This window comes from Phytophthora sojae, assembly GCF_000149755.1.
Source record: "Phytophthora sojae unplaced genomic scaffold PHYSOscaffold_9, whole genome shotgun sequence".
Lineage (NCBI taxonomy): Eukaryota > Oomycota > Peronosporomycetes > Peronosporales > Peronosporaceae > Phytophthora > Phytophthora sojae.
This window is the reverse complement of record NW_009258123.1, coordinates 1,448,018-1,473,099: the sequence shown is the minus strand read 5'-3', so window position 1 is coordinate 1,473,099 and position 25,082 is coordinate 1,448,018. Positions and strand designations below refer to the sequence as shown.

General features: G+C 57.6%; 8 protein-coding genes across 8 annotated transcripts in view; 7 read left to right on the top strand and 1 right to left on the bottom strand.

Annotated features, from left to right (window-relative positions):
* PHYSODRAFT_305242 (hypothetical protein) overlaps positions 1-1,514 on the top strand; it is a gene marked incomplete at both ends in the record, with an annotated part of 2,003 nt that extends 489 nt beyond the window's left edge. The window contains 2 exons of the mRNA XM_009536433.1: positions 119-793; positions 931-1,514. Coding sequence (XP_009534728.1) covers positions 119-793; positions 931-1,514 — 1,259 coding nt within the window. The remainder of the gene's footprint in view (positions 1-118; positions 794-930) is intronic.
* A 335-nt stretch (positions 1,515-1,849) lies between these two features.
* PHYSODRAFT_305241 (hypothetical protein) lies at positions 1,850-4,969 on the top strand (the record flags this gene model as incomplete). The annotated part of the gene is made up of 6 exons (XM_009536432.1): positions 1,850-2,071; positions 2,135-2,640; positions 2,704-2,755; positions 2,825-3,007; positions 3,094-4,559; positions 4,633-4,969. The coding sequence occupies 6 exons, from the start codon at positions 1,850-1,852 to the stop codon at positions 4,967-4,969; spliced, it is 2,766 nt and encodes a 921-aa protein (XP_009534727.1).
* A 1,002-nt stretch (positions 4,970-5,971) lies between these two features.
* On the top strand, positions 5,972-10,178 carry PHYSODRAFT_352574 (hypothetical protein; the record flags this gene model as incomplete). The annotated part of the gene is made up of 3 exons (XM_009536431.1): positions 5,972-6,106; positions 6,471-6,779; positions 6,873-10,178. The coding sequence occupies 3 exons, from the start codon at positions 5,972-5,974 to the stop codon at positions 10,176-10,178; spliced, it is 3,750 nt and encodes a 1,249-aa protein (XP_009534726.1).
* Positions 10,179-10,361: 183 nt separating this feature from the next.
* Positions 10,362-10,818, bottom strand: PHYSODRAFT_564308 (hypothetical protein; the record flags this gene model as incomplete). The annotated part of the gene is made up of 1 exon (XM_009536430.1): positions 10,362-10,818. Exon 1 carries the CDS (start codon positions 10,806-10,808, stop codon positions 10,362-10,364), a length of 447 nt encoding a protein of 148 aa, XP_009534725.1. The 5' UTR covers positions 10,809-10,818.
* Positions 10,819-11,157: 339 nt separating this feature from the next.
* On the top strand, positions 11,158-12,186 carry PHYSODRAFT_318381 (hypothetical protein; the record flags this gene model as incomplete). Its single annotated transcript, XM_009536429.1, has 1 exon — positions 11,158-12,186. The coding sequence occupies one exon, from the start codon at positions 11,158-11,160 to the stop codon at positions 12,184-12,186; it is 1,029 nt and encodes a 342-aa protein (XP_009534724.1).
* A 302-nt stretch (positions 12,187-12,488) lies between these two features.
* On the top strand, positions 12,489-14,064 carry PHYSODRAFT_361869 (hypothetical protein; the record flags this gene model as incomplete). The annotated part of the gene is made up of 1 exon (XM_009536428.1): positions 12,489-14,064. One exon carries the CDS (start codon positions 12,489-12,491, stop codon positions 13,995-13,997), a length of 1,509 nt encoding a protein of 502 aa, XP_009534723.1. The 3' UTR covers positions 13,998-14,064.
* Positions 14,065-16,107: 2,043 nt separating this feature from the next.
* On the top strand, positions 16,108-22,944 carry PHYSODRAFT_564300 (hypothetical protein; the record flags this gene model as incomplete). The annotated part of the gene is made up of 1 exon (XM_009536427.1): positions 16,108-22,944. One exon carries the CDS (start codon positions 16,108-16,110, stop codon positions 22,942-22,944), a length of 6,837 nt encoding a protein of 2,278 aa, XP_009534722.1.
* Positions 22,945-23,028: 84 nt separating this feature from the next.
* On the top strand, positions 23,029-24,973 carry PHYSODRAFT_355815 (hypothetical protein). The gene is made up of 4 exons (XM_009536426.1): positions 23,029-24,125; positions 24,213-24,404; positions 24,481-24,562; positions 24,633-24,973. Exons 1-4 carry the CDS (start codon positions 23,678-23,680, stop codon positions 24,832-24,834), a joined length of 924 nt encoding a protein of 307 aa, XP_009534721.1. The 5' UTR covers positions 23,029-23,677; the 3' UTR covers positions 24,835-24,973.
* Positions 24,974-25,082: the final 109 nt, after the last annotated feature.

Here is a 25,082-nt window from a genome sequence, read left to right as displayed (position 1 = left end):
GGAACGGGAGGAGCGTGAAGCAATGGTTCGATTGTTGAGGAGTGTGTTCCGCTCCTTTCGGGTACCCGTTGTAATCAGCGCCACCAACGGGACTGCACGACGCATTTTTTTTTTGGAGAAAGATCCCGAGTTACATCGAGTTTTGAGGATAGAACCCCTTGGTGTGTTGTGGTTCCGTCACTTCCTGCATTCGTCTTAAATGAAGATGGCGTCGCAATCACTTCGGATTCGGTCGGAACACGCAGGACCGGCACTATACCTGCTGGACTCTTTTGGATCGTCAAACACAGCCGGCCACTTTTCGCGAGGGAAGTGTGGGAATACATGAGCCGGCACCGTGACTATGGCGAGACTCCGGAGGACTGGCTTCATTACTTGAGCGATATGACGAAGTACTTGGCACCGCATATCCGAAGCCTCAAAGCCCGCATTCGGTCTGTCGAGTCTGAGCTTGGACAAGTCAGCATGTTTCTCGGGTCCACCTGCAGCGTGGACAACAGCTATGCTAATCTGGTCGACGGCCACTTTGCATGCCTTAGCGAGTCGAAACCCTTTGAGCTCGATTTGGGTAGTGGAGACATACTGTTTCAAGGCGACAACCAGTGGACAGCTCGCTGTCAGCTCCCGCCGCCGGAGAGGGATATATTGCTGCATCTGACTCTGATGGGAGACCACGATAAGATATTCGATGACTCTGGCGAGGACGAGGAGGGGGACGGGATGTTGCGGCCACTGAAATGTTCACTGTACCATTCGCTGCAAGACAACTTTTTCCGAGGTACAGACCTCCGCGGTATGCAAGAGCTAAATAGCGGTAGGGCGCTCGAAAGTCTTGTTGCCGGCGCAGTCGTTCTTGCAAGCCATCGCGAGAAATTTTGCGGGGTGAAATTCCCAGCGTTCTTATTTTCGTAGAGCAGTCTGCCTAAGAAGGCAGACTGCTCTACGAATTGGGCGTGGTGGACAAAATTGACGCGGAGGTTGATATTCCATCAAACCATGCCAAGAACACGAGCACGATCCCGTTTCTGTCGGCGCCTAACACAGAGTGGCCGAGTTCGTTTCTGGATGCGTGGCGGGGTAGTGGTGCCCAGTTCGCCAACCTGTGTCGTGTTGCTGATTCTGAGCGGATTGATTTTAGATTCGTCTCAAGTGAATGCGGGCTTTCTGGCGAGTGCAAGGATCGCAAGGGCAGTTTAGACGTGCGAACTCTCATAAGTGTTCTTGATCGTGTTCCGAGTTCTTCTTCGATCCACTTGGTGGTGGTGAGAAAGTTACACGATACGTACTTCGGCAACCTTGGCGACCCGGCGGTTCCATCGAATGCTTTGGTAAGTGCTAACCTGCAGTACGCCGACTTTTTCCGCATTTCGAAAGAAGACGGCGAGCTTGTGGAGTTCGTGGAGCTCATGGCAGCCAAGTCGACGACGATCATCTCCGACAAGGAGAAAAGTGAGAAGGGGGGAGGCAAACTCATTTTGTTTATTGAGATCGGGGATTGGGATAAGGCAGAGTAGCATAAGAGATCCGTAGTGGAGATGCCTGAATCCCTGAAAAAGAAGCAAAGGTTAGCGAAGCAGTAAAAACGAGTTTTACTTCAGATATGGCCAGTTTGCTCGGTTTAAGAGAGCTGTTTCAGTTTTTTAAAGAATAGATCAGATAACACTTTTTAAAAGTGTCATTAAAATGGCTACATGTTCATACAATGGTTGGTACTGTACAAGAATATTTAACGGGGTAAGAAAACTTCAAAACGACGACTTCAACTTGACCACTTCTCAGATTCTAGAATCAGACTGACTCAGATTTGTATATACCTGACTCGATCATTTCCATTGTAGCAACCAACGCAATGCGTCAATATGACTCGTCCCCTAGCAGCCTCGTGGACGCCGCCACGTGCGTGTGGAATCAGTACTACCCAGAGGACCACAACATCGGCACCCGGCAGCCGGGCGAGACCCGCTCGGCGCAGTATTACAGCCCCATTAGCGACACGGACGGCCGCTTCCAGGCCGCCATGACCTTCCTCAACTGCTTCCGGGACGGCGAACAGTGGGCGCCGCTGCTGCAAGTAATGCAACCCCAGTATTACTATAACCTTGTAATTTATTGTACTAATATATTAAATTGCCAGTGCGACTTGACGCAGCCGAACGTGACGGTGGTGTGGCTCCACTACGCGGAGCTCATTCGCACGGGCACGGCGGACTTTGAGCGCGCGCTGACCGAGAACATCGAGGACGTGCTGCTGTGTCTGGGTATTGCACTGTGTATGCGACGTCACGAGCTGCGCGTGGAGGCGGAGGAGGATATCACCAGGAAACGCAGTGTGCCGGTGGACCGAACCAAGATCACGGTTCGACTGCATGGAGTGACGCCCGTGCTGCCCATTGCAGCACTGAAAGCGGACGTGGTGAACCAGTTCGTGAGCGTCGTGGGGACAGTGGTGAGAGTCAGTGCCATTAAGCCGCTGGTCACGAGGTGCGACTTCGTGTGCGCCAAGTGCAACGAAGCCACGTCGCGAGCCTTCCCGGATGGAAAGTTTGTTCCGCCACAGAGGTGCGAGAACTCGCCGTGTCGAGGGAGGACGTTGCTGCCGAACCGATCGTCGGTGGATACGGTCGACTACCAGAAGATCAAGTGAGTACTATTTTGTAGTAGCAGTTGATGTTTTATTATTTGACGAGATTTCTGCGTTGTTAGGCTCCAGGAGATGGAAACCACGGACGTTGGACCCGGGCGCATGCCCAGAATGGTGCGTTTTCGGTTGTCTGGCCCTGGGGTTGCTGGTTGAATTGGGCTAATGGAGCTACATGGTGCGTAGATTGAGGTGGAACTGTATGAAGATCTCGTTGACTCCTGTATTCCTGGCAACGTGGTGACGATCTCCGGCGTCGTGAAGAGCATCAACTCGGAAATCCACGAAGGAAGATACGGCAAGCGTGCACAGGCAAACAGCTTGTATATTCTGTACATCTGCGCCAACTCGGTTGAAAACTCGGCCAAGGTGAGTGCTGGTACTTGTCTGCTGCCCAGGTGCTCCTCCTGCTGATCCTGTGGTGTGTCTGCTGTCGTTTGCGTCCATTCCTGCAGGTTGATAAAGATAAGGACAAGGACAAGGCATCGGATATCGACTTCACGAAGGAGGACCTGGAGCAGATCAGCAACATTATCAATCAGGGCAACGTGTTCGACCACCTCGTTCACTCTCTTTGTCCCGGAATTTACCGCAACGATATCGTAAAAGCGGGCCTGATCCTGGCACTACTCGGAGGAACGCGGAATACGGACGATAAAGACACCACGTGCGTACGAAGAGCGGACTCTCATGTGCTGGTCGTTGGAGATCCTGGTTTGGGTAAGAGCCAAATGCTTCGAGCTGTGTCTATGGTCGCCCCACGAGCAGTGTACGTCGGAGGAAATACCACCACCACGACTGGATTAACGGTCACTATGGTGAAGGATGGATCCGGCGACTACGCGCTAGAAGCTGGCGCCCTCGTTCTCGCGGACCAGGGTGTATGCTGCATTGATGAGTTCGACAAAATGGGCATCGACTACCAGGCGCTGCTGGAAGCAATGGAGCAGCAGAGTATCAGCATTGCCAAGGCTGGCATCGTGTGCAATCTGAACGCGAGGACGTCAGTCATCGCAGCAGCCAACCCTAGTGGTGGACACTACGACCGCAGTCGCTCAGTTGGGGAGAATCTTAAGATGAAAGCCGCGTTGCTTTCCCGTTTCGACCTCGTCTTTATTCTGCTTGACCGACCGGACGAAGAGCGCGATCGACTCCTGTCGGAACACGTGATGAACTCGCACGCGCGCGGTAGGCGGAAGTCAAGAAAACGCGCGAGAGACAGCAGCGCGCCGATGGGCTCCTGGAGCTCCAGCAGCTACGCGGATGAACCGCCAGCTAGTGGCTACGAAGAGGCTCCGCCCTCGGATCACCAGTTGCTGTCACACCGTCTTCGTCAGAATGCGGCCGAGTACACCATGAGTCCAATCCCGCTCTACTTCGTGCGCAAGTTCATCGCCTACGCGCGTCGATACGTGCACCCGCGACTATCGTCCGAGGCCGCCGCAGTGCTACAGAAGAAGTATCTGGAGCTTCGTTCCGCCGGTGAAGGCCAACAGAACCCGACCGACAGTATCCCGATCACAACGCGTCAGCTAGAGTCGCTGATCCGCCTCTCACAAGCCCGCGCCCGAGCCGAGCTGGCCGAAACCGTCTCTGCCGAGCACGCGCAAGACGTGGTCGACATCATGCAGGAGTGTCTGCTGGACACTCTGACCACGGAGGACGGGAACCTGGACTTCGGCCGCAGCGGGGGCATGAGTCTGGCCAAGAAGGTGAAGGCGTACGTGGCGCGGCTCATGAAAGCCGCGGCCAGACGCAACACGTCGCTGTTCACCATGGACGATCTGCTCGAAGTAGCCGACAGTATGGGGCTCAAGGTGGACGACTTCCGGGACTTCGTGGACATCCTCCGCAACGAGTGCTACCTGCTGAAGAAAGGCCCCGGGCAATTCAAAGTGCAGGTGTCCTCGTACAACATGATGTGAGGCACTACGTATAGTGAGGGAGTCACAGGTATATTCCCATCTCGGGGAGGTCCGAATAACAAGCTGAAGGGAGGGCGCTCTACTGTGCATGAGTGGGGTCGCTCTACTTGATGTTGAGCTTCTCGCGACGGGCCTTGGTCTCCTGGTCCACGATGTCCTGCGGTCTCTCGGAGGAGAAGAGGTCGTGGCCGGCCTTTTGCTCTGCAGTACAGGGTGCAAGCAAGGAGGAGTCAGTACCAACAACACAGAGAGAGAGACCATAGAGGGCTATGGATCGGCGACGCGTACGCTTGCGGATGACGGGGTACGCGCAGATGGCGAGGCAGATGGAGGTGCCGACGAACACCTTGCCGCCCTGGCCCAGCGGCAGCTTCTCGAGGAACGTGAGCAGCATCTCGGTGACTAGCTTGGAAGCTTTCTGTCCGCTGCTTTGTAGCGACTGTCGTGACCGATCGGTTTCGACGGGGTTCTTCTGACTTCCTGGAAGAACTGTTTTGTATACGGGGTAGTCACAGAGCGAGCGTGACCCGAAAAAACGTTCTTTTTTCGGAGTGGTCACGCTACTGCCTGGAAGTCTCTAATGTGCTTCGGAGTAGTCATTTGTGGATTTGGCTACACCTGGTTGAAGTGGACACCCAATCAAAGCTTTGGGATGACTTTCATCGCAGTGAACGCATTCACTTGTGTCGACTAATGGTCCATGTGCCAGACGCACGATTGCTGGAACGCGCGGCCACGTAGCATTTCCGCCATTCCCCGTCTCCAGCAGCGGCGCCCATCAGGGCGGACCGTGCTGCATGACGCTTGGTACGGGGCGTGCCGGTGATGCTGGCCCAGCCCCGAGTCCAAGATCAACTTCGACTTCATGTATCTACCGAAGGTAACGTTGCTGCAATGCTGACGAGGCGCGAATGCGCTGAAGACAGCAGCAGCCAACTACCAGTAGTGCACTAAGGACTTTTAACAAAACCAAGTTGTAGACGAACAACATTCGAATCAAACCAAGAGAAGCGCGCCGCGAATGTACACTCAAACTGTGCACTTCCTGGCTGTGTCGTACTCGCCACCAGTAAGCCATTTAAATACCAATTGCGCCCCCCCCATACTTATGCAGTACTTAAGTAACCCAACAGATCCACCTGCTGCCTGTTAACCACGCACACGAAAACACACAACCAACGCAACTCGTGTTGAACAAGCTTCCTTACCTGCGCTGGCAGCAAAATGCCAGCAGAGCTCCTCGCACGGCATCACGCTTGAAAATCGCCGCCACGCCGGCGTGCAGCCGCTGCGTTGCAGCGCGAAGAAAGTGCCGTGAGCAACAACCCGACGCCGCCGGGCGTCAACGACAGCATGCGCAGTGCTTCCGTCCTCTCCGCGCTCGCGTCGACCGAAGCTTAGCTCCTCGATGAGCGCTGCGCACTGGAATTTCTTCCTCCTCCTTCTCCCCTCCCTCATTCCCTGCGCGACAAACTTTATTTTCTCGCGCTTACGCCACGCCGGTGCAGTTGAGGCCGGTGGCGGCAAAAGGAACTCACACTGTGTAAGTGCAAGTCCGCCCTTGCCAGTGCACTGCAACCTGTGCCGTCATCACCCCACGTTGGACAAGCGTCAAGCTGAACCCGAATCCTGCGACATGCGTTTGTCGCCCCTGAGAACGCATAAAAGACCTCCCAAACCCAATACATCGAGGGAGGAAGCGCCGCGCCAAGTCAGGACACAAGAAGAAGCGCGACATCGGACCGAGCTACGAGCCGCCCGACCCGACGCGACCGACCGGCATGGAGGGCGCGCGCCAAGGCCTGTTCTCGCCCACGAACGCCGACGGCTTGGGCCCCGCTGCAGCTGCTGCGGCGGCCGCAGCGACGCCCACGACGTCGCGCACGCGCGCGTCGCTCAGCAGCAAGCTCAGCCTGGCGCCCGACGACGCGTTCGCGCGCGAGCCCGAGTGCGGCGTGTGCGCCAAGTCGTTCAACATCCTGCGGCGCCGCCACCACTGCCGCAGCTGCCACATCGCCGTGTGCAAGGAGTGCGGGCGCAAGGCCATCGACCGCAAGAAGCCCGAGCGCTCGCGGCCGCAGTGGTACTGCATGGGCTGCCTCGAGGACGACGCCACGCTCGAGATCACGGGCTCGCGCCCCACGGTGAGCAAGCGCCGCAGCTTCTCGTCGTCGTCATCGTCCTTCGCGCCCGCGAGCGCGCCCCAAGTCACGAATGTGAGTGCTGGAAGACTCAAGTTGAAGTGGACTGGACCAGGTGTTTTGGCCTATTGACTAACTGTTTTATTGACTGACTGATGGGCATGACAGTTGGCGAGCACGGCCAAGTTCTGCATTGAGTGCGGCTACGAGCTGCCGCCGCGCGTCAAGTTCTGCATCGAGTGCGGCACCTCGGTGCGTCAGCAGCTCATGTCGCCCGTGAGCGTGGACGGCGTGGGCGCTGCAGACGGGGAGCGCGGCAATCGAGGCTACCGCGACTCGCTGACCACGAACCTCATGGTGATTGACGAGAACAGCGGCTCGCCCACGGAGCCCACGGACGGATCGGAGGATGACGCGCCGGCGGAACAGGAATCGGAGGACGACGCGCCCGTGAAGAAGAAAGTGGACGTGGGGCTGGAGACTCCCGAAGGAGATGAGGACGCTGCAGCCAGGGCGAAGGAGGTCGAGGAGCTCGTGGCACAGCTGCAGGTGGAGAACGAGAAGCTGCGGAACCGTGTGGAGAAGTTCAAGCGAAAGATTTCGGAGGCGGAGCGGCGGAGGCTCGAAAGAGAAGAGGAGCACGCGCGCGCAGTGTCGGAGGCTACTGCAGCAGCGGCCGCCGCTGCAACTGCTGCCGCTGAAGCGCAGGCGAACAACCGCAGTGCGTCTGAAGCGGCACCTCAAGCAGCATCTGCGCCATTCGCAGCGGTAGCGGCACCTACTAGCAACGGCACGGGTGTTGCTGCAAAGGATCACCCGGATTACTTGAAGTACTTCAAGTTGGTGACCATGGGGCTCCCGGCTGAACAGGTGAAGATGAAAATGCAGGCGGCTGGCGTAGACCCGTCGATCCTTGATGACCCGGATGCGATCATCGGCGGTGCTGCTCCAAATGCAGATACTACGTCGGCTCCGCCTGGAGCGACAGGTGGTACCCTGGTGAAGGACGACGAGCAGTACGCCAAGTTTTTCAAGCTTCTGAAGATGGGAATGCCGGCTGAACAGATCAAGCTGAAAATGAGCGCGAGTGGCCTGAACCCCGATCTCCTCGACACGCCAAATGCTCCGATGCCCGGATCTGGTGCGGCAGCAGCTCCAGCAGCGGCAGCCAACCAGGTGATGACTGTGAAGGAAGACCCGGCTTACGAAAAATTCTTCAAGCTGGTGAAGATGGGTATGCCCGCCGAGCAGGTCAAAATGAAGATGAGCGCGGCAGGTTTGAATACCGACTTGCTGGATACGCCAGACGCGCCGTCACCCAACCAGAAGGCGGCTGGAGGCAATGGAGGCGGCGGTCTCCTTGCTGGGCTTCCTCCTCCGACAGAAGCGGTGAAGGTGGACCCATCGGCGTTGAAGGCGAGCTTAGCCTCAAAGTTGAACAAGCCAATCCCGAAGAAACCCGAGGAGCCTCAGCTTCCTAAGAAGGAAACGGTAAAGCCGAACGTCGAGCTGCGCCCGTTGTTCTGGACTCGTGTGCCTGTCAATGTAGTCAGTAGCACCGTCTGGATGAAGCTGAATGACTCACATGCGGAGCTGGACGTGGATGAGATGGAATGGATGTTCCGCAAGAACCCGGTTGAAGCATCGAAGAAGATGGATGAAAAGAAGAAAGAAGCGGAAAAGGTACCGGCCCAGCCCAAGGAAGTGCTCCTGTTCGATCCAAAGAGACAGCAGAATGTATCGATCGCCATTGCTCGGTTTAAAATGTCGTCGGAGGATATCAAGAATGCTATCTACGCTTTGGACGGCCAGAAGCTGGGGTCTGAAGTGTTGAACGTGCTGATTTCGATTTCACCCACCCTGGAGGAGATTGATATGCTCAAAAATTACGATGGAGACGTCAAGCTGCTAGGAAACGTGGAGAAGTTTTTCCTTGACCTGCTGACAATCCCGCGCTACACGCAGCGTATCAAGTGCTTCAGGTACAAGCTACAGTTCGAAAATCGTATTCTGGAAACTCAAGCGCAGTTGGACACGCTGGTCGCTGCTACTGATCAAGTGACAGAGAGCGACAAATTCCGCCGTGTTCTGGAGCACATTCTGGCGATCGGTAATTATTTGAACGGCAGCACGCCTCGTGGTGGTGCCTATGGTTTTAAGCTGGACACTCTGATGAAGCTGCACACTCTTAAGTCTGTGGACCCTCGTGTCACCTTGATGCACTTCTTGCTGCGCCAGCTCGAAGAGAAGGCCCCGGATGTCATTACTTTCGCAGGAGAAGTACCACACATTGTCGAGGCGAAGAGATTGTCTCTTGACCAGCTCCGCGCGGATCTTTCTTCTTACAATACCGAGCTAGCCATGCTGAAGGGCCAAGTGCGCGCGTCAAAGAACGATCACATTGAGGGTGACAAGTTCTATGAAGTGATGACTCCGTTTGCGAAGGACGCGGAGGAGGTGCTGGAGGAACTGGGACGCGACTTTAATGGGCTGGAGACTTCGTATCAAGAGCTAGTTAGCTCGTTTGGCGAGGATCCACGCAAGGTTGGGCCCATGGAGTTCTTTTCTATTCTGGATGAGTTTGTCACCGAGTTCAAGAAGGCTTACCGTCAGAATCAGACTAAGGAATACCAGACTATATATGAAGAAGCTGCCGCGGCTCGCGCTGCTGCTGAGGCTGAAAAGGCCGAGCAGCTCAAGCGGGAAGCTGAAGAACGCCAGCGCCAGGAAGAGGAACGGCAGCAAAACTCGCTCGAAACCAAGGCGATTTATGCTGAAATTATGGCTATCATCACCGCTTGGGCTGAAAAGCATTCGCCAGGCAACGAGGAGGCAGTGATTGAGCAGTTCAAGGACGTCTCGCGGAGATTTGGCATGGACGAAATTACCGCTGATGAGTTCTGTGACCAGGTGCGGCAGTGTGTCGGGTCGAAGTGTGCAGGCAAAATTATTCTGAACAGCGCGAAACTTTTGTCCGACGAAGCAAAGCGGAATATTCTGTTGGAGGCACTCGCTCGCTTCAAGGAGCAGGTGAAGAAGGAGAAAGAGTCCAAGAAACAACAGCGCAACTCGCTAGTATCCCCGCCGTCCGAAGGACGAGAGAGGGCTGGGTCTTCTTCAGCAGGTCGCAAGCGCAACAAGGTGGTAGTCCCGCTGCCCATCAAGGACATCGAACCCGTGGTCGGCGAGGAGGCCCAGCTGCTGCACAAATCTATCCTGGAATCCGTGTTGGCGGCATTTGGCGGCGATCCGAAGAAGATGAAGTCGTTCACATCTCACACGCGGAAGTACGGCAACGAGCAGATCACGGCGCACGAATTTTACCAGTATTTAACGGACTCCTTCGAGCCAGACTTCGTCGGACGTCTGGTGCCGGACCTCGCGCGTCTGCTGCAGGATTCGGAAAAGCGGCACGCTCTCATCCGCGCACTATGTGAGAGCGCACCAGGCTGGGCAAGGTTTGCGGGGTTATAGAATGGTACCTCCGGCAGCGTCGGACACTGGTTACAAGAGGCAGAAATATTGGTATTGTCCCGGTATCGCTCGTGATCCAGCGTGATTGGTATGAATTGGAGGCGTTTGGGGCTCCACGTTTTTATAAGGTTAATGGTGGAGTCAATTCAATGAGTTGGTAAGATTGATTCGAATTACACGATACTAGGCTCGAAGGCTGCCGGAGCTGGCCTGCGGCACGAGCGGGAAGTCGCTGTAGTGCTTGGGTCTGCGCACAGCCGGGTCCGGCAGCGCAGTGCCTTTTTCCTGCTTGGCGCGCCACAGATCCTGCTGATCCTTGAGGCCGCGCACCCAGCGCTTCATGTCTCCCTTGCTCTCGGCGCGCAGGAAGTAGCTGCGCTCCGGCGTCTTAACGACGAAGCTGTAGACGCCGTGGTCGCCGTTCTCGAACCGCCGGATGGACTCGATGGCCAGCAGATCGATGACCTTGGAGGCCTCCGGCGAGTTCTCGTGCTGGTAATACTTGAGCTTCTTGCCTTCCAGGGCGAAGAAGCGCTTGTTCCACTGCGGCGTGAGAAGCCGCTCCTTGGCCTTCATCTTGAACAGGTAGCCGCTGATGGGGACGGGGCCGCGCTCAGCTGGAGTCTTCATGCTCGCCGTGGCTTCGTCGTCGGTGTGGCGGGCTGCCGCTGAGAAGGTTTGTAGCAAAATGCCAGCTGCAATGGCATGGCGAACGTTGAAGGGGACGACCTCGAGGTCTTATCGCGTGCTGATTGGCGGAGCATGTTGAAGTGGTTGAAGTCCGCATTTACTGTTAGAAGCTCTAAATCCAGAACGTTCTATTTTAGTGTGCACATGAAATGGACACAAGTTTGATGTGGCACAGAGTACAGCGGATACGTCAGTCTCAGACCGGCGAGCATCGATGCAAGTGCTGCACGCGCTGCTGCATATCCTGGCGTTGATTGCACCACTGCTATCGGTTCTTGCGGCACCGAACATGGCAGATACTCACCGACCATTGACGCTGCGCGTGGAATTGCAGCAGCAGCTCGGACTGCCGGGGACTCTGCAGGCGCCACTCACACTGCGACTGCCAGAGCATCCAGCATCGGTGTCAGAGCTAGACGCCGTGCTTCGACAGCAGTTCACAGAGCATTTAGCAACCGCTGAAGATGGGTATCAAGCAGCGAAGGAACTGGAGATGGCAGTTGAGGTTTACGACCAAAAGACACAGCAGTTCACTCCACTGGAAGAGATCTCGCAGCTCGGACGCCGGTCAAGATTGAGCGTGACGCTCACCAACGCCGATGAGCTCTTCCCTGGCCACACTTGTCTAGCATTACCCTCAAGGATCTTTGGGCTTGATGTGGCGGAGGGCGACCAGTTTGCTATCGACGGGAGGGTGGTGCATATCGGCGAGGTGGGAAACTCAGGCAAGGGCACGGGGTTGACGACGTGGGACGGATCCGTTGTGCTAGCCAGGTACCTGGAGCATCAGCGGCGTGGTGACATTGCAGGAAGTCGTATTGTGGAGCTGGGCGCTGGAACGGGGCTGGTGGGCATCTCTGCTGCACTGCTAGGGGCACGACAGGTTATTCTCACAGACCTCGACTACGTTGTCGACAACCTCGCCAAGAATGTCGCCGAGACGATGAAACTCGCTGCAAACGCAGGCAAACCCGTCGACAGCGACATCTCCACGCGTGTGTTGGACTGGTTCAATCCGCCAACGGACTTGGGCGATATCGACTTCCTGTTGGCGTCGGACGTTGTGTGGGTCGAGGAGCTCATTCCACCGCTGGTGGCGACCTTCGATACGCTGCTGCGCCACTCAAGTATTAAGACCCGCATCCTCATGTCGTACCAGAAGCGCAGCATTGTGTCGGACCGCCTGCTCTTCAGCGAGCTGGAGCGCCACCACCTCGTCAAGACGCGCGTCCCAGCTGCGAGTCTGCACCCGCAGTTTTCCACGGACCGGATCGACGTCTGGGAGATTGAGCGGGGAACCGAAGAGCGAAGCGACTAGAAGGCCCTGGTCGAATCGCGCAGGAAGCTGAGCAGCAGGACAACAAAGCCGATGCTGTGCTGCAACAACTGCAACCGTAAACCTGTGCATCGTTCGGGCCGTCTAATCAATCCGCCAGCCATTGGTGCAAAATGACCGTGACAACACGCGCATCGCAGCTTCAATCCAAGCACGCATTAACTTTGTCCACCGCACATACTTCATCTGGTACAATTAAGAAATGCTAAGTTAGTGAGTGGTATCCCTGTATTGCCGCCGATCTTGCTCATTCCCGCATTCGCTTCCGCCCCGCCACCCACAAGATGCTCGGCTTCCTGCGCGTCCCCGCCCGCCGCGCGGCTCTCATGTCGCGCCGCCACGCCTCGAGCGAGAGCCTGCAGTGGGCCGCCGCCATGAACAAGCCGCTGGCCGAGTCGGACCCGGCGCTCTTCGACATCATCGAGCGCGAGAAGCAGCGCCAGCGCGACTGCATCAGCCTCATCGCGTCCGAGAACTGCACGTCCGTGGCCGTGCTGGACGCGCTGGGCTCCGTCATGTCCAACAAGTACTCGGAGGGCTACCCGGGCCAGCGCTACTACGGCGGCAACCAGATCATCGACGAGGCCGAGGAGCTCTGCCGCGCGCGCGCGCTCGAGGTCTTCAACCTTGACCCGGAGCAGTGGGGAGTCAACGTGCAGTCGCTGTCCGGCTCGCCCGCCAACTTCCAGGTGTACACGGCGCTGCTGGCGCCGCACGACCGCATCATGGCGCTGGACCTGCCGCACGGCGGCCACCTGTCGCACGGCTACCAGCTCGGCCGCAAGAAGATCTCGGCTACGTCCATCTTCTTCGAGAGCATGCCCTACCGCCTGGACGAGAGCACGGGGCTCATCGACTACGACGGCCTCGAGAAGTCGGCCGCGCTCTTCCGCCCCAGGCTCATCGTGGCCGGTACCAGCGCCTACTCGCGCCACATCGACTACGCGCGCATGCGCGAGATCTGTGACCAGCAGGACGCCGTGTTGCTCGCCGACATGGCGCACATCAGCGGCCTGGTGGCGGCGGGCGTCGTGCCCTCGCCCTTCGAGTACGCCGACGTGGTGACCACGACGACGCACAAGTCGCTGCGCGGCCCGCGTGGCGCCATGATCTTCTACCGCAAGGGCGTGCACCACGTGGACAAGAAGAGCGGCAAGGAGGTCATGTACGACCTGCAGCAGAAGATCGACTTCGCCGTATTCCCCGGCCTCCAGGGCGGACCGCACAACCACACCATCGCGGCGCTCAGCACGGCGCTGCTCCAGGCGCAGAGCCCGGAGTTCAAGGCCTACCAGACGCAGGTGATCAACAACTCGCGCGCGTTGGCGGGTGAGCTCATGGAGCGTGGCTACGAGATCATCTCCAACGGCACGGACAACCACCTGGCTCTGGTGGACGTGAAGAAGTCGCGCGGCGTGGACGGCGCCCGCGTGGAGTTTGTGCTCGAGAGCGCCAACATGGTTGTGAACAAGAACACAGTGCCCAGCGACAAGAGCGCCTTCGTGCCCGGCGGCATTCGTCTGGGCGCCCCCGCCCTGACGACGCGCGGTTGCACAGAGGAGGACTTCAAGCAGGTGGCTGCCTTCATTGACAACGGTGTGAAGCTCACGGCTGAGCTGAACGAGCGCGCTCGCGCGCAGGGCATGAAGAAGGTGAAGGACTTCAAGGACTTCGTCGCTGCCGACGCCGAGGCGAAGGGCCAGGTGGACGCGCTCAAGGCCGACGTGACTGCGTTTGTGCGTCAGTTCCCCACCATCGGCTTCAGCGAGGAGGACATGAAGTACAAGAACTAAATTCCGACCAGCAGAGAAGATACCCCATTGCTGACTGTATCAATGTCATGACGACACAGTCTCCCCGACATTTTTCAATCGTTTCGATCCGTCTCCTCTTTGCCTTGAGGCTCTCTGCGGGGATGACCAAGAGGACGACTTGCAAGACGAGGCGGCTCCTGCTCCCTGACACTACCGTGGCTGGCAGCATGGACCTCACTTGGCTCCTTTCGGCACGGAGCCCGTGCCGGCGAGTAGATAGATCGAAGCGAGACAGAAACAAATAATGTTAGCAATGGACACTGAAATAACGCCACAATGCTGTCTTGTGTTCTTGCAGAGTAAAGCTGAAGTAGAGCTGTACACACTTCGGCCGTCGTTGCACGTGGAACGTCAATATCGGCATGACCACAGCACAATGCTGCACCGCAAGGAGACTGTACCTCCAAACGAAAGCCTCCATACAAGCAATGGATAGCTAAGACCTTAGCTATCCCTTCACTTTCTACTTGCGGGAGGATGTCGATGCCGATTCATTTTTCTTGCCCCGAACTCGCTTGCATAAAGACTCCACTAATGAAAGTATGCGTGGCAGCTTAGTCCGGACGTACTACGAAGCACACGAAGCCACATTGACGAGCACCTAGATGACATCGCAACACTCTGCAGCGCTCCGGGCTCGGAAAGCTTCCGGCGGACGTTCTAGCTGGTTCGTAGGTACGACAACCATGAGCGATTTAGTTCCTGGATTCGAAATGCAGCAATTTACGCAAACAATCACCACCACTACATGTATGTCGGGAGCTGCACTTGCCCAGCCACGCCAACATCGGACTCCATCGGGTACTGTATTCAAGGCGAGTTGAAGCCGTCGCTCAAATTTCCCGGCCGTATTTTCGAGCGCGGTAACCGAGCGGCAGATGCCGCATGCTCGCATGGGGCAGGCACTTCAACTGCTTCTTCCCATCTTGAGCAATAGCTGTGCGGCGGGATTGTCACGCTGCGTGTACATGTACGCGCTTTCCATGCTCTTCGCCAACTCGTCTTCTCAGTGATGTAGCCATGTCCGAAAGCTCCCCTGGCCAAGTCGATCGCCAAGTGGCGATACATTTCTCAGAGCGCGCCGATGCTGTGCGTCCCACTCGACTGGCCGTGACTTGCGGCCACTATGCGCCCGCTATTCGGTGCGATGCATGGGGAGCGCCAGGTGTTGGTGGCGGCCACCACGTCAGGAGCGGAGGCGAGGCCTGTCCGGGGCCAGCAGGCAGTGACAGGCCCCAACACAGTGTCGAGCGCTTGGGCGTCCACGTCACTAGGAAAGTGCCGGCGTGCGTGCCGCAGCTAACTGCTTCGATGAGCTCCACGCTTGGGTTCGAGCAGCTCCGATCCACAATGACTGGTGCGGGTGGTCCCACTTATTTCGGTCCTAATCTCCCGCTTAAGTATCGTGGCTGTTTTCACTCTGTCGTAGGTGACAGCTGGACGAAGGCGCGGCAGTATCGAGAGTAGCACTTAGCCGAGGTCGTCCCGTCGTTGGGCGCAGTACCCGTAACTTAAGCGGGAGAAAATTGGTCTGACTACTCGATCTCTGTCTCTTTTTTCTCCAGTAGCTCCGCCCTCCGCCCTTGCGTCCTTGGCTCGCGGACGAGAGCAATAATGGGACCCAGCGTCCGCTAGCATCTAGCGCTCCATTAGCCGCGCTTCTCCTCACCCCATGGCGCCATGCTACTTACTTGCAATGCACACATCTTCCAAACTTGCTCCCTCCGCTGCGCCTGTAGGAGGCTCCTGAACCTATTTCGGCGCTTCCCGAAACAAATTTTATTTAGCAGGCGGCCATACAATCTCCCAGTCAACCAGCGAGGGCTAGGGTCGCACACACTCGCACACGTCCCGCTCCGAACAATCTGCTCGACGCTCGAGAGTGAAAGCAAGGGAAACGGAAAGCGAGGCGAAAAGCTCGCGCCCATTCCGCACTCGGCACTCCGCCCCGCTAATCCACAGCTCAGCAGCGTCGGACCAAGCGCGCGCGCTCACAGGCTCACATCCCCCCCCCGCGACGGACGGACGGACCGACTCCAGAGCGCGCACCGAGGGCCCCTCGGTAGGAAGGAGACTTAGGCAAAACTAGATGAAGAAGGAGAAGCACGGAGACCACGGACTGCAGCGGCAGCTGTCGGCCGCGCCCCCGCGCCGCCGCGCGGCCTCCAACTACCAGACGGTGGAGGACGTGGCGGCCGAGCGCGGCGTGAGCATCAGCCGCCCGCCGCTGCAGCAGGGCCAAGCGCCCATCGCGGCGCTCACGGCGTCGGGGCCCGCGCGGCCGCCGCGCCCGGGCGCCGGCTCGTTCGAGCTACTGCAGGCTAAGTTCGGCTTCCAGGAGGGCAACGTGCTGAACCAGAAGGAGCACTTCGAGTGCTGGGTGCTCAACTACGAGTCGCGCATCCTCGAGGCCGCCGTGACACCCGTGGACACGGAGAACGCCATCCAGACCATCCACGCCAAGTTCTTCCGCAACTACGTCAAGTGGTGCCAGTTCCTGCGCACGCAGCCCTATCTGCTGGACACGGCGCCGTACGCGGGCGCCGCGGAGCGCCAGGTGGCGCTCTTCCTGCTCATCTGGGGCGAGAGCGCCAACCTGCGCTTCATGCCCGAGTGCCTGTGCTTCCTGTACCACAAGATGGCGGCCAAGCTCGACGGCCTCGAGAACATGCCCAACGCGCCCGAGGGCGCGTTCCTGCGCCGCGTCGTGCGGCCGCTGTACTCGGTCGTGGCCAAGATGCGCGACGTCACGCCGCAGAAGAACGGCGCGGGCGTGGACCACAAGAACGTGACCAACTACGACGACGTGAACGAGTTCTTCTGGCGCGACGTCTGCCTCAACTTCGACGAGTTCAACGTCGCGGAGGCCGTCAACGTGCGCGAGTACAAGACGTTCAAGGAGCGCCGCAGCTTCTGCAACCCGTTCCTGGCCTTCTTCCGCATCTACTTTTTCCTCTTCGTCATGCTGCACGTGCTGGTCGTGATCGGCTACGTGGCGTACCGCTCGGATCCCGACAACACGGACGGGTTCAACTTCTACAGCAACTTCTTCACGTCCGACATCTCGGACATCCGCAACCACGCATTCTACTCCATCTTCATGTCGATCAGCGGCTTGCTGGCGCTCAAGGTGGTGCTGGACATCTGGCTCGACGGTACGCGCGTCTTCGGCCGCATGATGTACGCCTTGTCGGTGTTTTGCCGGCTCGTGTGGCACACCGTGTTCTTCGGCCTCTTCACGGCCGTGAACGCGGCGCCGTACGAGAAGCTCGTGGGCTCGAGCGACTTGCTCACGATGGCTCCAGTGTTCATCGGCATCTACATGGTGCCCATCGTGCTCTCGTCCATCATGCAGATGCTCTTCCGTGGAGTTATCTGGCGCTCGGCCTTCCTGAGCTCGCTCGACGGAACGCGTGAGCAGTACATTGGTCGCACGATGGGTCAGAGCTGGGGGGATTTCTTCGGCTACGGCTTGTTCTGGACGGTCATCTTCGTGTGCAAGTTCATGTTCAATCTGCAGCTCATGGTGAAGCCTCTGATTGGGCCTAGCGTCGAAATCTACAGCGTGGATGTGTCTACCGCCCAGCTCGAGAACGGGATCATCGAGTCGAACCACAACATCGCATTCTTGGCTTCGATGTGGGCCCCGGTGGTGCTCGTGTACATTTACGACTCCCAGATCTGGCTCGCCATCGCGCAGGCCATTGTGGGTGCCTGGATTGGATTCCGTCTCAAGATCGGACACTCGGCACGCATCAAGGAGTTCGTGACGCGTCTGCAGCAGGCGCCTAACCTGTTCGACGAAAAGGTGGTATCTGCTGCCGCCCGTGGCCAACTCGCCATCAACAATAACCCCCTGTCGTCAAGCTCTGTTGCCCCCGATGCCAACAGCCGTCTGCGCTTCGCAGTCGTGTGGAACGAAATCGTGAGCAGCTTCCGCTTGTCCGATTTGCTGGATGACCGCGAGACTGCCATTCTTCAGTACCAGATTTCAGACACGGGAGCTGTCGAGGAGCCTGTGTTTTTGATCGCTGGAGAGGCCCAAGCGGCCGCGGATATTGCCGCGAAGTCTAAGACCAAGCGTATGAGCGATGGCCAACTCTTCAAGGAGCTGAAGAAAGCTGGAGTGTTGGGCTGTGCCAACAACTGTGTTGACATCTTGTTCCAGATATTGCGCCAGCTTTTGGGCCCCCAGGACTCGGATCTCGTCGGTGTTTTCCACCAGATTCTGGCGGGTGGACGTGTGAGCGGCGTGGTGAATCTCACGCACATTGGATTGGTGCGCGAGAATGTCGTTGACTTGCTTGCGAGTATCTTGGATCTACCGGAGCCAACTGTTGGCCCCTTAGGTGCCGCAATGGGCTTCCCGCACGACCAGGTGCTCGTCGTCGTGCAGCGTGTGGATGCTCTATTGAAAAGTATTGAACTGATGTTGGAGGAAGAATGGATGGCGGAGAAGTTACGCAAGTCGACGTTCGCCAAGATGACGCCGGACCTTGCTTACCAGAAGGAGCAGTTGCTGTCTATCTTCGCTGACCGCATTAGCCAGCGTGACTCCAACTCGCCGACGCGTACGACCTCGCCGAGCTCGAATGAGAGCGTTGTCTCGCTTTCCACGCGACTTTTCTTCTTGCTGACACTGGATGCTGCCGACGCATTGCCTCGTTGCCATGAAGCTCAGCGCCGCATGAGTTTCTTCTTGAACTCGCTGCACATGAAGATCCCGAGCATCCCCTCGATTGCAGCGATGCAGTCGTTCTCCGTTGTCACGCCGTACTACAATGAAACCGTGCTGTTCTCGATTGATGAGCTGAACGGACGTGTGGACTCGAACCCGCTCTTCCGCAAGGTGGAGCAAAAGGGCCGCGATCTCAGCATTTTGAAGTACCTGGTTACTTTCCACGATGACGAATGGGGCAACTTCCTCGAGCGTGTGGGTGTGGCCTCTATGGATGAAGCGCTTGCGGAGACGCCGACCCAGGTTCGTTTGTGGGCATCGATGCGCGGACAAACGCTGGCACGTACTGTGCACGGCATGATGATGTACGAAGATGCGCTGAAAATGTTGCGTTGGCTCGAAATCGGTTCCGACGAAAACATCTCGCACTTGGAAAAAATTAAGCACATGGACCGCATTGCTGGTCTCAAGTTCTCGTACGTGACCAGTTGCCAGATTTACGCCGATCAACTCGCGGCTGGGGATTCGCGTGCTTCGGATATTGACCTTCTGATGCGCAAGTACCCGAACTGGCGTGTGAGCTATGTGGATACGATTCGCCCACCCGCTGGCAGTGGCACCGAACCTCGTTTTGACTGTGTGCTGGTTAAGTCGGATGGTGATGAAATCGTCGAAGTTTACCGCTACGAATTGCCTGGAAACCCGATGATTGGTGAGGGTAAGCCTGAGAACCAGAACGTCGCGATCCCGTTTACTCGTGGTGAGTACATTCAGACAATTGATATGAACCAAGAACACTACTTCGAAGAAGCCCTGAAGATCCCCAACTTCCTGGCTACGGCTACGGCGAATGGAAAGAATGTCACCATTATTGGTATGAAGGAGCACATTTTCACGGGCCGAGCATCATCTTTGGCACACTTCATGACGCTGCAAGAGCTGGTGTTCGTGAGTCTGACGCAGCGTGTGCTTGCGAACCCCCTCCAGAGTCGTATGCACTACGGTCACCCTGATGTGTTCGAGAAGTCATTTATTATGTCCAATGGTGGAGTGTCGAAGGCCAGCAAGGGAATCAACTTGTCGGAAGATGTGTTCGCTGGTTACAACGTCGCGCTTCGTGGCGAGAAGGTTACTCACGAAGAGTTCATGCAGTGTGGCAAGGGTCGTGATGTGACGCTGAGTCAGATTAACGCTTTCGAGGCAAAACTGGCAAACGGTAGTGCTGAAAGCTCATTGAGTCGCGAGTCGCACCGAATGGGTGCCGGCATGGACTTCTTCCGCCTGAACTCGATGTTCTACGGCCACATGGGTTTCTACATCTGTAACGCGCTGGTGGTGTTGTGTGTGTTCGCGTACGCTTACGGCAAGGTTTACATAGTGCTGCACGAACAGATCGAAGAGTCTGCCATTATTACGACAAGCTACCTGGATGATCTCGCTGAAGTGATGAACACCCAATTCATTTTCCAGTTCGGTATGCTGATGACCATTCCGCTGATTGCCACGCTGTTTGTGGAGTACGGCTGGCACCAGGCTGTGGTCAACTTTGTCGAGCTTATCGTGACTCTGGGCCCGGTGTTCTACATTTTCGAGACTGGTACAAAGTCGCACTTCTACGACATTGCTCTCATGCGCGGTGGTTCCAAGTACCGCGGTACCGGTCGTGGTTTCGCCATCGTTCGTGAAACTCTCGTGAACTTCTACAAGGAGTATGCAGCGTCCCATTACCGCAAGGCTGTGGAGCTGATGGGTTTGATGATCATCTTCGGCACGTACGGCAACTTCAACATCGGTACGAATGTGCTGGCTGAGTTCTGTGCCACTGCGGACTTTGACTGTGACAAGGACCCCGATCAGATCCCGTCGAACATCACGCTCCTCAACTCGTACAGCTCGAAGGGCCAAGATTACGGCATCGCTTCGTTCGCTGTGTGGTTGCTCGGCACGTGCTGGCTGCTCGCGCCGTTCCTGTTTAACACTGACGGCCTGGACTTTTCCAAGACTCGAGTGGATATCACGTATTGGCTTTCGTGGCTCATGTCTGTGCGGGAGGAGGAAAACGACGAGAGGCTGCTGCCGAGCAACAACCCTTCAGGACCGACAGACACGTGGAACGATTTCTACAACTATGAGGCCAGTCTGATGTACCCTATCGGCCCAATGAGCCGCTTCGTCTACGCAGTGCGCGAGTTCCGTCACCCACTGGTCATGTACTATATCTTTATCTATTCCTTCAAGTTGAGCGACATCGGAATGCTGTTGGGATGTATCGGCGGCATTGCAGTTTTGCTGTGGATCGGTGGCTTTGGCCTCGGAATGTGCATGCGCAACAAGGCCCGCGTTCCGCGTGGCATGCTGTATGTACTTATGGTGTTGATCATTGGTGTAGCCCCTTTTGTCGTGGGTTCGATGCAAGATTGGGATGGAATCAAGTCGTTCTCGCTGACGATCGCCATTTTCACGGGACTGTTTGCGCTGCTGCACTACTTGCAACTGCTGCACGGATTGTTCGGTCTGCCGATTGCTAAGTGGGGCCTTGTGCGCGAGCTTGCCTTCTTCTTTGATGTGATTGTGGGTTTGTTCCTGGCCGTTCCCCTGCTGGTGCTGTCGGCATTCCCGTTCATGAAGACGATTCAAACGCGCATGATGTACAACGGCGGTTTCTCGCGCGCGCTGAGCTCTGGAAGCGAGTTCGCGGCCTCTTTGAGTGTTGTCGTGGGCGGCCTTGGCGGCTTCACATACGGCTGGTTGACCTGCCTCATCTTCTCATTGGGATATGTGAACTCGTCCGCAGACAACTTTGTGAACGAGTCGTTCATTTACTACAACAACGAGACGCTGGACGGCGCCTTGAATTTGACTATGATCAAGGTGTACGCGGCTGGTGCAGCTGCTGTAGGCGTTATGATGAGCGGCGGCTTGGCGCACGTTATTGGTCGTCGCTGGACGATCGAGATTTCGTGCTTTGTGACGTTCGCTGGCTGTGCGCTCGTGTGGCTGGAGTCGAGCTCTATGGCGCTGATCGGAATCTGCTTGGCATCCGCGGGTATCGCCATGCTCTCGCTTGTGTGCCCCCTGTACAACTTCGAGATCTGTATGCAAGGCTGGAAGGGCAAAGGTGTGCTGCTGTTCCTCACCAGCGCTGCCCTGGGCTACATGATCGAGGCCGTGCTGATCAACGACTTGAACGCCACGACCATGTCCAAGGACTGGGGCAACTCGCCGTACCATGACTGGCAGTGGCAGTTTATCTTCGGTATCATCCCGATCGTGCTGCTTGTGCCGGCCATGTTCTTCCTCCCTGAGAGTCACTACTGGGAGTACCGCCGCAAGAACGACCCGAAGGCGGCCGAAGCCGCGTTGACGCGCCTGCGACAGCGTCACGACGTGATTGAGGAAGTGAGTGAGCTCAAGGACTCGTTCGTGGTGAAGCAAGGTCGCGTCAACATGCCGTTCCGTATCGTGCTGGTGATCGTGCTCCAGGCCACGTTCGCACTGTTCACGTCCGGCGCGTTGCTGCACCGCGTGCTCGTGCAGCCGTCCCCCAGCCAGTCTGGCGCGCAGACGTCCAAGTGGCAGATCTACTACGGTGTCATGACGTTCGTGGGCGCGGTGCTCAGCCTGCTCACGGTCGACAACCTGCGCCGTAAGACGATCTTCAAGGACATTCTCCCGTTCTCGGCCGCGCTGTCGCTCGCGTGCGGTGCCATGGGCCTGGCCGACCAGGAGAGCAGCGTCATCACGCAGATCCTGGTCTTCCTCGTGTTCGTCAGCGGCTCGCTCAGTCTCACGTGCGGCACGTGGATCACGGCGATCGAGGTGTTCCCGCCCTACCAGAACGGCCGCTACATCATCATGTCGTTCGTCGTGTACTACGCCGTGCAGGCCGGCATCTACGTGGCGGAGCCGTCGTTCGCTATCAGCCACCTGGCCTTCGCCGGCTTGTGCCTGCTGCTCACGGTCTTCATGTTCGTCGTGTGCGCCAGCTCCAAGTACGGCGCCATCGAGCTCAAGAGCGAGAAGAAGATGCGCAAGGACGCCGAGGCCGCGCGCAACGCGCCGTCCTTCGTGGCGCGCGTGTCTCGCTCGCAGAGCTTCCTGCGCTCGCAGGTGCGGCGCTCGTCGTCGCACTACTCGGCGGCGGCGCTGACCCCGCAGGAGGCCAGCTACTCGAACTTCGAGTCCCCTGCCGGCCTCAACGTCAACGGCGGCACCCGCCGGACACTCAACGGCTCGCAGGCATTGTAACAATGGCGTACGAGCAGCCGTCAGACAGACACCAACCTGCCTACCGATACCTGCCTGCAGGGAAGGAGGAGGAGAGAAATGAAGGAGGTGAAGGACAAGTAACGAAATGCTTTATATATGGTCACTGATGCATTGTTCATCCCGTGTGAGCTTTATCGTACAATCTATCTACATGTATCTACCCGAGCACGGGCTTGGGTCTCGTCGTGAACACGACGCGCGTGCGCGCGACGCCCACGACCTCGTACTTGGTCTGCTTGGCCTTGGCTTGGTCCATGTCCTGGTCCTGGTCCTGGTCTCCAGCCACGACGGCGTCTCCGTCCCCGCCGTCCTTCTGCAGGATGGCGAACGGTTTGGGCAGCTTGGCCACCTTCCCGGCCAGCACGTGGTTGCCGATGCGCAGCGTGATCTCGTTGCCGCCGTGGCCGTAGCGCAGCGTGCCCACATCCAGCGCGCGCAGGTCCGGCTTATCCGAGCCGTCTGCGGGCAGCAGGTCGCCCTGGAACTCGAGCAGACTCCACTCGCGCGCCGCCGCGTCCACCACCACGGGCACCAGCATCCTTCGTGCCTCCTGCTATAATTAATGAGCCCATTTTATCCAAAGCAAAAATGGGTAACATCACGTGGTCCACATAGAATACACACTTAGCTGACTACCTCCCTGACTACCCGGTAGACGTCCGCGCGGGCCGCTCATTTCGGCATTCCGGGGGTGACCAGACACACAGCCAAGATGCTCGCTCTCGCTCGCTCCAAGGGCCTCATGCGCGCAGCCATGGGCGCGCGCGCCGCCAGCACGGTGGGCGCGGCGCTGGACGAGGCCGTGGCGCGCCTTCCGCACAAGGAGGCGCTGCGCAGCGTCAAGCAGGACGTGCGCTGGAGCTTCAAGGAGCTCAACGCGGCCGTGGACGAGCTGGCCAGCGGCTTCCTGGACCTGCAGTTCCGCGCGGGCGACGTGGTGGCGCTCTGGCTGCCCAACAGCGCCGAGAACGTTCTCACGCAGCTGGCGGCCGCGCGCGCGGGCCTCACGCTGGCCGTCATCGAGCCGGAGGTGTCCCAGGCCGAGGAGCTGGCCTTCATCCTGCACGACAGCCAGGCCGCGGGCCTCGTGTTCGAGCCCAAGCAGGCGGGCCGCAACCAGACGGAGATCGTGCAGGGCCTCTTCCCGGAGCTCGCCACCTGTGAGACTGCATTGCTTGGAGCGTTGGATAGAGGGTGAGAGGCTGATGGAGACTGTTGTTGTTGTTGTTGTTGTTATGACTGTTAAGTCCGCGAGCGCATGGAGGTGTTCCGCCCCAAGCAGTTCCGCCACCTGCACAGCGTCATCACCACGAGCTGGGAGCCGGTGGAGGGCATGATCAATCTCAACGGCATGATGGTCAACAACGCCGAGCCCTACGCCATGAAGGCCGTGACCAAGACGCTGAGCGACAAGACGCCGCTCGCCGTCACGTACTCGAGTGCGTTCGCTGGCTGCAGACTATTATTACTCGTTGATCGTGGTGGCTAATTTTTTGTTATTGTTATTTGGTGCAGAGGTGGAGGGACAGAACCCCAAGAAGAGCGCGGTGCTCACGCACGGCGACCTGCTCAAGCGCGCTGAGAAGCTCGCCAAGAGGTTCGTTCGAACGCAGACGGGAAATATTTTGGTGGCTGGGTCACTAACTGTTGTGCTTGCTTGCTTGCAGCCTGAACCTGACCGCGTCGGACAAGATCCTGCTCACGGGCGAGGAGGCTGGCCTTTCGCTGGGCCCGTTCGCCGCAATTGGTCAAAGCTCGCAGGTCGTGCTGCCCTCCACGGAGTTCAGCGAGGAGGCCGTGCAGCAGGCCATGAAGGTGGAGAACTGCAGTATTGTAGGCAGCGGCCTTGAGAACTTCAAGCGCGTGTAAATTTGGAGGCGCTACGAGGTGCAGCAAGCCCATCGGAGGCGACAGATACACATATTGTCACCTCAAACTACCCACCCGAGCAGATGAAGAAAACCAACAAACATGAAGCGAGAGTGAGTGAAGTAAGCGCTCGTTGGTTATTGTTTGTGTGCCTAGCGGCAGGTCTGTGAACGACCACTGCTTACTTGCTGCAAGGCAACCCATTGATCGATATACAGGTATTACACATGAAAAATATACAAGTTCAG